Raw genomic sequence first — 11000 nt, 5'->3', positions numbered from 1 at the left:
TCGATAAGGTACCGTTTGGATAATAAAATGACCTGACTTCACCCTCCTTAATGCATATATACTTTGAAAATCCCATATATTCATACGAACTATTCTTTTGTAACCAAGCTGATTATCTGAAACCATGCATGAATTGAGCTAAGCTACAAAAAAATAAATACTATAAAACTAGTCAATTCAATGATGACCCATCCATGGATTCACCTATATAGGCTGAAACTAATATTGCAAAAATAAGAGCTTGAATACCGCCTGTAAATAATCCAAGAAACATGTATAGGGATGACTAAGGGAACTAAAGAAACAACAACAACAACAACAACAACAATAACTAGTTCATCCGCCAATATATTCCCGAAAAGTCGAAAGCTAAGTGATAACGATTTTGTGAAATCTTCTAAGATGTTAATTGGTAAAAGGATTGGAGTTGGTTTAGGCAAAAGCTGGTCGAGATGCGAGCGGGCGTTTTGAGACGAAGCAGAGCGACAAACAAGAAACCGAGAAAAGGGGCGGGAACGGATAAGATAGCAAAACACCCCCATTCTTCCATTCCCCCCTTTGCTGCTCGCTCTCATGGCCGCCGCCGCCGCCTTCCTTCCCCCCGCCCCAATCTTTCGCCCTCGCACCACCACCGCTCGCCACCGTGCCTCACCCATCTGCGCTGCCGCCTCCGACGCGCCGCCGCCAGATGCCGAGACGGACGAGGGAGAGGCCCCACGCAGCGGCCGGAAGGACCGGCGCCGCGTGGTGCGGATCGCGTGGGAGAAGCTCGTCCGCTGGTCTCGCTCCTGGCGCAGCCGCAACCGCAGCGACGTCCTCGAGACCACGCGCAAGGTGACGGAAAGACTCTTGTCTGCTTCAACCCATGGAGCCGCAAACTTTTTTGTGGGATGGGATCTGATCGTCGGAGGAAAACTGCAGGTGGTGGTCCTCGGTGGGGGCTCGTTCGGAACGGCGATGGCGGCGCAGGTGGCAGCCAAGAAGCCCGACCTTGAGGTGGCCATGCTGCTCCGGGATGACCTCGTCTGCCGCTCCATCAACCACCGCCATGTCAACTCGTGGGTAACCTCGTCGCTTTCCTTACTGCAGTATCTGCCTAACACGAAGAGGGTCCATTTTAGTCATGTTTTCGTCCATGATTGATATGATGAGGTACAATGTATTTCATGCGAGCATTCAGATGCTTCTCCATGAAAAGACCATGTGACTAGTTTCGTAAGAAAAATATTGCAAACGATTCGATTGATTGATGCACATAGTCATGTTTTCGTCGATGATTGATTGATTGATTCCACTGCAGCAAATACTTGTCAGAATACAGCTTGCCAGAAAACATTGTTGCAACAACTAGTGCTAGCGAGGCGTTAGCAGGAGCTGATTTCTGCTTCCACGCTGTCCCTGTTCAGGTATTAACACTTCTTTATGAAGCACTGTGGCTTCCAGGAGGGTTTCTTCTTTTTTGGAGTCTGATATTTTCCCTGGCAGTTCAGTTCATCCTTTCTTGGCAGTATTTCAACTTATGTTGATCCAAAGTTGCCATTCATATCGCTTAGCAAAGGGCTGGAACTTAACACCCTTCGGACAATGTCTCAAATCATTCCTCTTGCATTGGGAAATCCTCGCCAGCCATTTATTGTTCTGTCAGGACCTTCTTTTGCCGTGGAACTGATGGAGAAACTACCAACAGGTTAGTTAGCATCATTTCTCATATTGTTAAGTTTTATGTCATATTCTCTTGTGCTTTCCTGTGACACAAAGTTGTCTGGTTCATGTTGCTTATGTTGAAGAATTTTTGGCTTTCCAAGCACTTTTTGGAATCTGTTGTGTAAATAGAACTACATGATTATCCAACTTAATATTGCAGCTATGGTGGTGGCATCCAAAGACAAAAAGCTGGCAAGTGCTGTTCAGCAGCTCTTAGCGTCTTCAAATTTGAGGATAAGCACATCAAGGTAATTATACCTAATACTTCAGCTTTAGACGCTATGATAATCTTCAGCCACAAAACGTGTACAAAAGCATGCATGTCATAATCATGATTATTGTTTGTTTGGTTGCGCTGTATTGTCTTCAGCCACAAAACTAGTTGCTATTACATAATTAAATAATAGGATATGACTTACTGTGAACAATTTGAGATTTCTTTTGCATAAGAGGATCTATATTGCCCACCTGTGGACAATTGATTTAGTTATTCATGTAGGTAAGTGTTGTGGACTACCAGGAGGGAGTCCAAACAGAGAGAAGGGTTCTGCTAGCAGATTTCGTAGGCTAGGTGTTAACATGAGAGTTCATATTAGCATAGGTCTAAGGAGTCCAATTAATTAGGAAGGCCTAAGCATCTATTACCTCCGTCCCAAATTAGTTGTTTTTGATTTGTCTAGATACGGATGTACCTAAGACTAAAACGTGTCTAAGACAACTAATTCAGGATGGAGGGAGTAGTATATAAGCATACCATGTATCTAGGGTTGTGTTGGCGAATAATAGTCTGTCGATCTTGCGATCTAAAGGTAGTCGTGCAACAAATGTAAAGAGGGGCCGTGCCCAAAGGGTTCTCGTCGGCGATGATGCTGACACAGTGGTTTACCCAGGTTCAGCCCCCTAGATGCGTAATAGCTCTACGTCCTGTCTAGACCTGGGCATGGACACGGCCCGAAAAAGCCAGGCCAGGCCGGGTCAGGCTTGGCATTCGGGCCGAGCTCGGGCTTCATTATCTAGCCCGAAAGGCAGTTTGGGCTGGGCTCAGGCTTCTGTTTTTCATGATTTCGGGCGGGGCTTTCAAGCTTCAAGCCAGGCTTACATGTGGAGGCGACGAGAAGTGTTGTTCGGGCCGGGCTTGGGCTTGCAGTTTGAAGGTTGGGCTTTTGCAAGCCCGGCCTCCAGCTCGGCCGGACTAATGATCAGATTTAGCATAGGTCTAAGGAGTCCAATTGTGTTAGTGAGGCCTAAGCTCTACCGTATGAACATACTATGTGTCTGGGGTTGAGGAAAGCAAGAACGATCAATCTATTTCCCCAAGTTATTCTCTCAACTAAACCTATGTCTACCCATTCGCTCGCAGCCATGCCATCTGGCTATCTTCAGCACCATAGTTACCCTGTTGTGAATCAAGGTTCACAATAGACACCCACATTAGCGAAGCCAGTAGCTATAGATAGACCAGAGGTATATTCGATTAACCTGTGTCTGTCCAGCCTAGAGCAACTCCTCTCTGAGTGTGGTTCGTCAGATGTATACTTGCTTTGCTTCATGTAGTTAGATAATAGGCTTTTGTATTTTTCTAGAGCAGTTTCTCGTGTTTCCTTGCAAACGTGTTCAAGAATCTGCTATGTTTGTAGAGCCGTAGGACGGCAGTGTAAACTTTTCCTTCTTGGAATGGAATGATATGAAGATCTCTTCCGTATTCGCGAAAAGAAAATGAAGCTGCTGTATGTTGGAGTGCCATGTAGCCTCGCTCTGGATTTCTGGACCCCCATCGATTGGCTACTATGCATTGTAGTGGTGGATTTTGAGCAGTAGCTTCAGCTGATATAGCACACTGGGTTTTAAGTAGTAGCTTCAGATGGTGTGGCACACACTGAAAATCTCTTCTCCAGATAAAGCTATCTTATCTAATTTTACTATGCTTTATTTTAAGATTTCAGACCGGCAAGATGAATTATAAGATATACTGTTAGGGTTGTGCATTGATTTATAGCCATGCATTCAAGTATTAGAAAAAATATTTAAATGTGAACTGTGATGCTTCAGTGACGTTACAGGGGTAGAAATTGCAGGGGCACTTAAGAATGTTCTTGCAATAGCAGCAGGTATAGTAGAAGGTATGCATCTTGGAAATAATTGTATGGCTGCCCTTGTTGCTCAAGGCTGTTCTGAAATTCGGTGGTTGGCGACAAAGGTGTGCAGTAGTAGTTTATCTTCTGGACTGTATTATCTATAAAACAAAAAACTACTGGTTTAAAGGATCAACTTATTAATTTGCAGATGGGAGCAAAGCCAACAACCCTTTCTGGTTTATCTGGCTCGGGTGATATCATGCTTACATGTTTTGTCAATCTTTCACGGAACAGAAACGTGGGATTGCGTCTTGGTTCAGGCGAGAAACTTGATGAGATCTTGGATTCAATGAATCAGGTTTGTAATATTCCCCTCTATTGCTTCGATATATCACCTGTATGGTTGGTAATTAGTATATTGTCTCTCACTTCAGGTTGCTGAAGGCGTGTCAACTGCTGGCGCTGTCATCGCATTAGCTCAGAAGTACAACGTCAAACTGCCAGTCTTGACAGCGGTAGCACGGATAATTGATAATGAACTAACTCCGAAGAGGGCTGTTATGGAGTTAATGAATCTTCCACAGGTCGGTCATTCAACCTCATGTTTGATCCAGTTCTTCCTAATGAACTGTTTTCTCTCACAGACATACATCTTCTGCTACCATTTTGGAAGTGTTGTGCAAACTTGTCCTGATGATACTTAAGCAGGCCTCCTCTCTAAAAACAGACTCTAAAAGTTGCACATGGTCTTTTATTTCGGAAATACATGTGATACAAAAATATACTATTCTCTATTTAGTTGGACCATATTCAATGCTATGTATACTTTAGACCGATCCTTGTATAATCGCTTTTCTTGTTGATAAAATTGGCCATACATTTTGAAATGGTGCTTATAGTAAAGTTCGGCTAGTTTGCCTGATATACCGATGTGGATTTTCCAGCAATTACCATTTGCAGCCATATTATTGAACTTCTGTTTGCTTACTTTTGCAACTATCCTACATTTCCAGCTAAAAAAAACTATCTACATTTAAGTGAGTTTTATAACCATTACTGGTGAGTGAATGATGAATTGTGAAAATTGTGTTCATAGGTCGAGGAAGTCTAAAAGGAACCAATCCAAAAGGGGAGCCGGATCCCCTGACGTACGATGCCCTGACGTTGGGCCACTGACGTGTGGGCCCGGGTCCACATGTCAGTGGGCCAATGGCACGCCAGAGGAGCCGCCTCCTCCAAAAGAATGGAGCCACTGAACCTGTTCTGTCATACTTAAAATAGCTGTATGCTCCATATGTTTGTCTCCCATCTCTGATCAGCTATATTTTCTCGTCAATCTATCGAATCATGATGATTGCTTTCAGAGATATCACGGATTTTGCACTCCTATGAAGAGTTTATGCTTTCATGCACATTCATGTGCACAAATGCAGACAGGATATACATTATAGGGACCCGAAATTGAATGGGAATCCATGTTTGGTTATCCAAAACAAGATCATGGTTGTAGGTTTCATCACTTTTAGAATGAGTTGGTCAAGGAATACATGTTAGTTCTTATTTTTCTTTTGTATGAAATGACCTGGTTCATATTCATGGCAAGACTTGATTTTATATTTTTGATGAAAAAATTACTCATCCTTGTTATAAGGAAATAGAGTGTATATACTACCTAAAAAAGATGAAAATGTTTCATCTTGTGTCAATTTTCTTCTGCCTGTCTCTTCATCTGTCCTCCCACATATGTTTATTATGCCTATCTCTTTGTCTGTCTTCCCACATATGTTTCGTCGTGCCAACCCCCCCCCCCCCCCCCCCCTCTCCCATCCTATTGTTGTTGGTACGTTTTGGTACAACCGACGTAGTGAGGTCCTTATACACAAGGATTACTCCTACGATGATGACTACCTATGCATGTTCGTCACACACAAGGATTATATTCCTAAAATGACGAATGCCAAATTTTGCAGTGTCATAGTGGATGCCCGTCATCTATTCGGCGGTGGCGAGGAGCCTCTGGGTTTCAGATGACGCCTCGCGGAGTGACGTGGGGGCCAATGTGTATTTTCTGGGATCCAATATAGGCTGATAAATTTCATGTCGTGCCCACAATAAACAGGTGGCCATTCATTTCATTCTCCCACTTTACAACTTGTTTGCGGACCTCTAAAACTTGCATAAGTCTGTGAGCTTTGGCAGTTCAATATTTCTAGCCTACCAAAGTTCGACCGTCTAATGACTTATCCTATATTTGCCTTACACGTAATATGAGTTTAGCTATATGTTATGAACTACACATGTTTACTGTGTGATGGTGACTCCCTTCTTCTGCAACCTGGCCTTGCGCTCCTGTGAGAGCATATGTGCGAAACTGATTAGCTCCTCCTCGTTGGTGCCTCTATTGTCGTCGGGCACGGTCTTGCCGGTCTCGACGTTCACCCTGCACACGCTCCTCTTGAGCAGCGCCTTGCCGACCTCGACGAGCCTGTTAAGGTTCTCCGGCGTAGACACGTCAACAGATGAGGTGTCGCCTTTAAGCTCGTCGTCCTGGATGCGGAGGTAGCGCTTCTCGCAGCGCAGCGCCTGGAAGAGCACGGACGCCTGGATGTCGACGAGGTCGGCGCTGGCCTGGCTGAAGCTGTCGATGAGCGGCGTGGCGCCGTGGTTGTAGAGCCATCCGAGGATCCCCCACTTGCTGCACGCTGCGGCGTCGAACTTCTCCTCCACCTTGGCGGAGCCGGTGCCGAGGGAGAGCACCATGAATTTGCCGTAGTCGGCGGGCTTGATCGGGAAGAAGTCCTGGTTGCCCAGCAGGATCTGCTTGCTCACGTCCGTCATGGCCAACATTGTCTACATGTATCCAATGTCAACATATCAAAATAGAGCACAGTACATGGACGTCATCGAAATTCCATTATATTCTTTGGAGTGCTTTTTAAGGAACGGAGACATACACCAAGTGTCTACTATCACTCACCGGATTGTTTGCGGCAACGCCTCCGTCGATGAGATTGAAGGCCCGGGGCTTGCCATCCTTGTCCTTGGTCTCGAAGTGGTGGCCGGGGAGGTAAGTAGGCGCCGCCGACGTGCTGATGCAGACGTCGGACAGAAGAGCGTTCTTGGAGACGTCGTTGCGGGCCTGGACAAGCATGCCTCACGTAAGCACGACGCAGAGGAAATTACATGCAGTTCACGTAGGAAATATATCATGATGCACGTACGTCGTATCGGGAGAAGATGGTTGGCTGGAGCAGCTTGATGTCGAAGGTGGGGATGACTATGTTCTGCAGCGCCTCGCCGACCCGCGTCTCGCCGAGCAGCTCTTTGACGACGGAGTGGAGGTACTGGCCGTCGTACTTGGGCCCCCTCATGCTCCTGAGCAAGCCCAGAGGCCCGCCGTAGCCGGCGGGGAAGATCTTCGGGCAGTGCTCCAGGTAGAAGTTGTTGATGTCCTTGGCGGCGAAGAGCGGGCGTCCTTTGGCGTCGGGCGCGGTGAGCATGGCCGTCACCAGGCCCCCGGTGCTTGTCCCGGCGATCACGTCGAAGTAGTCGGCGATCCTCACGTCCGGCCCATCGAGCTCCTGCAGAAAATAACAAGAAAGCCATTAGAACCGGTGCACCTGCAGTAACTACCATGGGTGCAACGGGAGCAGAAGCTAATTACTACTCACCTGGAGCTTCTCTTCGAGGAAGGCGAGGATGGTTCCGGGGATTATGCCGCGGACGCCGCCGCCGTCGATGCTGAGCACGGTGACGATGCTCCCGTAGGACGGCGGGGGCGACCTGGGCGTGAGGGCCGACGACGACGACAGCCGGCTGAGCGCGCGCTGCACGGGGTTCAGGGTGAGCGACCCCGACCCCGACCCGCCGCTGCTGAGCTCCGGGACGTGCACGGGCGACATGCTGGTGTCCTCCGACCGGCCGGTGCCCCCGAGCTTCTTCAGCTAGGTAGTACGAACTTACAGGAGAGCTGCTAAACCAAAGATCCTCTTTACGGGTGCCTTAGCTGCTCTTCTGTGGCTATGTGTTGTGTTGTGTTGCGCTTTGTGAACTGTGCTTAGGCTGACCGGCGTGCGCCCGTATTTATAGCCGCCGGCCGGGTAATGGAACGGCGGTCTGGTACGACCGCTCGCATGCCATGCAGCTCTGACTGTTCCGAGGGAGGAAACGGAGACGAAGCATCAAGCATGGGCGCACCGCGAGCCAAAGCACGTTGAAGTGATCCGCACCGCACGTACTACTACACGGGAGGGGGGAGGCCAGGTTGGGGCATGACGGACCTGACCGCCGCGCCATTTCTTTCCTCTCCTTGAGTGGATGACCGCACCAAACATGCACGCACGCACGATAGCAATGTGCAAAACAATATTTTTACTCTGTCAGGTCAGGGTTCGTGTACGCCGTGAAACTGTGATAGCCGCCACCTCACGGTTTGCTGCCTCTCGCTTTCTTCTTCTTCCGGATGCGTACGCAACGTAGCGTAGGCGTAGGGCCTGCCTGCGAGCGAACGCGTGTAAACCAGTGATCGATCGATCGGTGCCACTTGCTAGCTGCTGCCTTTGGCTCCATTTGTTCAGCCGGATACGACCGCCATACATTGGTCTTGGTCACTCGCAACCCTCGGTCATGAGCGGCTGTGGATGGAACGTACGTACGTACGTGTAACGTATTTGACTTGAGGAGCGCTCAGAAATGCGTGGAAACCGTCGTAAGGAGTTCCTTTCACAGAACGGCGACGAGCTACAGTTTACAAGGTTGTTTTTATCTGCAACCACTTAGTAGGAGAAACCTCCATATGTATATGGACCGAAACTGGGGATGCAAGCGGACGTCCTCGATCGTCTGCAGATAGAAAAATCAAACTGCCACGGTTATTAAAATTGATAAATGAAGATTAATGTAATTTTTGCTACTAAGTAAACCTGACCAAGCGAGCTATAGGAGCTAATTAGCAGACACGGAGAGAGGCACAGAGATGTAGCTATCGCGTGCTTCTCTGTCACTCATCTCTTCTTTCCTCGTGTACTCTTTTGGGTTTTGACCGTTGACTCTTTTTTTTTGCTAGTTGGTGACTTCGTGGCAGGGCTGGGGAAGCGATGCTCAAATGTGTGCAAGTTTTTTTTCCTTTTCTTTTGGCAAGGCTGGGAAAGCGATTGTTTCTCGAGATGTTTGCTGTTGGAATATTAGGTAAATTCATGATTAATTCTAGTAAATAATTCATGACTAAAACAAAGACTAGCATGTAACAATCTTACAAACTAGATGAACAGCTAAATAAACATGTACACCGGCATCACTCATGAAGTAGCAACTACGAGGAGAGACATGAACATAACACGTAGAACGTATTGTTCGTTGGTTGCTGAAGGAGCAACAGAGTTGATGACGGTGTTGGCGACGATCTGTTGTTGATGGCGATGAAGACGACGATGAGTAGCACCGTCCGACTTGGATGGAAGACGACCCGTGATGACGAACTTGAGCAGTCGCGCCGAGCGCTTCCCAAAAACCTAATTCGTCCTCTCCCGGAGCAGGATCAAGGACGAACGGTTTCGGAGACCTACTCTCCCGCACACCGATGCACGTCGGCGTTAGGTATGAAGTAGACTATGATGGTGGTGCAATTTGCGAGATGAGGTAAAATCCTAGGTGTTTTAGGTGTGTCCTTGGCCGCAACCAGTAGCACTATATATATATATATATATATATATATATATATATATATATATATATATATATATATATATATATATATATAGGGTTACGCTATTCTAAGCGTGAGTGTAGAGTAGCTTATTCTACACCCCAGTAACGCTATGTACAAAATCTAGTAAAACACTGTATAAAATGTAGTAATTTTGAAATAATTTTTTTAATATCCAAGTTTTGAATTTACTATATATATATATATATATGTGTGTGTGTGTGTGTGTGTGTGTGTGTGTGTGTGTGTGTGTGTGTGTGATATGGATCCTCTCAATCTTTACAAAGGTTTAAGAATGGTACTCCCTCGTTATATATACAAGGTCTCTTCACATTTTATGTCTAACTTTGTACATTAAGCTACCAAAAAGATGTGAGTTATATGCCACAAAAAGCATGCCCTTGATGCATATTACAAATAACCTTTTGATGATATATTGTTGATATAACCCATATTTTGACGACCAAAATATACAAGTTAAAGTTTGGCATGAAAACAAAGTGACCTTGTTGTAGACAAGGATGGATGGAGTATAAAATAATTTTGGAAATCTTAATTAGAACCTAAATAAATAAAATGATAATCTTGGATCTATCTAGGAGGAGGGATTTTACGTTGTGAAATCTCTTAAAAGTTTGAATCTAATCCTCCAATAATATTTGGAAGCTATAATAAAATTTCTAAGAATTATTAATCAAATTGGTAAAACCCTGAACTTATGAAATAAAAACATAATCAAATTGGGATTATATGTTTAGAAATAAAAACATAATCTCCAAAACTTGTGAAATTTGTTGTGTGTGCTGGGTTGCACCAGTGAGATTAGACAGGAATTTACAGGTTTTTCAGGTGGGAAGTAAACCCTCATTTGAATTTAAATCAGCAGCAAACATTAAGGGAAACAGAATAAAAATAAAATAAAAAAGAGAGCATTGTAGCTCTTGTATTGTGCCTGCTGCAGTGCCAGGCCGAACCAACTAGTAGCATTAGAGGCCCAGCCCAGCCCGCGCCGGTACGGAGACGAAGCATGGATGGGCGCACCGCGCGAGTCAAAAAGAACGTTCAAGTTTGATCCGCACGCGGGATGGGAAGGGGCGTGACGGACCTGACCGCCGCACCGCACCGCGCGCCATTTTTCTTTCCTTTCCCTCGGTGGATGACCGCACCGGACATGATAAGATCGGGACGGCCAAGGCCTCAAGGGCGCGACGCACGTGCGGGATGTGTAAAACAATAGGTATACATACATACACTTTCAGTCCGTTTGGTCAGGTTACTGCCCTGCGTAACCCTTTTGCTCAAACAGAAGGCTCCTTATGTCAGTGTCAGGTTAGCTTTCCATGAGCACGTACGCCGGGAACGTGTGAACCGTACGCAGGTGTCCACTCGGCCGGCCTCTCGTTTTCGGCAAAAGGCACAAATACCTTAGATCGAAACTATTTCACAAATTATATTGTTTTTGAAAGTATTTCACTCGGCTGACCTTTAATGTGCAGCGCCTGACAGCAAGGCGCTGC

The 11000-nt window shown here is 46.2% G+C and overlaps 2 protein-coding genes across 4 annotated transcripts; one reads left to right on the top strand and one right to left on the bottom strand.

Moving 5' to 3' along the window:
* Window positions 1-486: 486 nt before the first annotated feature.
* Window positions 487-5886, top strand: GLY1 (NAD-dependent glycerol-3-phosphate dehydrogenase family protein). 3 transcript variants are annotated; one of them, XM_048695565.2, is made up of 9 exons: window positions 487-834; window positions 922-1058; window positions 1301-1406; window positions 1486-1687; window positions 1865-1952; window positions 3754-3901; window positions 3988-4137; window positions 4214-4363; window positions 5750-5886. In XM_048695565.2, exons 1-9 carry the CDS (start codon window positions 574-576, stop codon window positions 5861-5863), a joined length of 1356 nt encoding a protein of 451 aa, XP_048551522.1. In that variant the 5' UTR covers window positions 487-573; the 3' UTR covers window positions 5864-5886. The 3 variants fall into 3 exon arrangements, with proteins under 3 accessions (XP_048551522.1, XP_087375064.1, XP_048551523.1); XM_087518938.1 differs by lacking the exon at window positions 5750-5886 and adding an exon at window positions 5144-5485 and having other exon boundaries at window positions 488-834; XM_048695566.2 differs by lacking the exon at window positions 5750-5886 and adding an exon at window positions 4876-5485 and having other exon boundaries at window positions 492-834.
* Window positions 5883-8057, bottom strand: LOC125531155 (patatin-like protein 2). The gene is made up of 4 exons (XM_048695568.2): window positions 7451-8057; window positions 7001-7360; window positions 6757-6918; window positions 5883-6629 (listed from the first exon to the last, which is right to left on the bottom strand). The coding sequence occupies exons 1-4, from the start codon at window positions 7679-7681 to the stop codon at window positions 6081-6083; spliced, it is 1302 nt and encodes a 433-aa protein (XP_048551525.2). The 5' UTR covers window positions 7682-8057; the 3' UTR covers window positions 5883-6080.
* Window positions 8058-11000: the final 2943 nt, after the last annotated feature.

The sequence above is a fragment of the Triticum urartu genome, chromosome 4A (assembly GCF_056163025.1).
Source record: "Triticum urartu cultivar PI428250 chromosome 4A, HENAU_Tu73, whole genome shotgun sequence".
Classification (NCBI taxonomy): Eukaryota; Viridiplantae; Streptophyta; class Magnoliopsida; order Poales; family Poaceae; genus Triticum; species Triticum urartu.
This window is presented reverse-complemented; position numbering and strand designations above follow the sequence as displayed.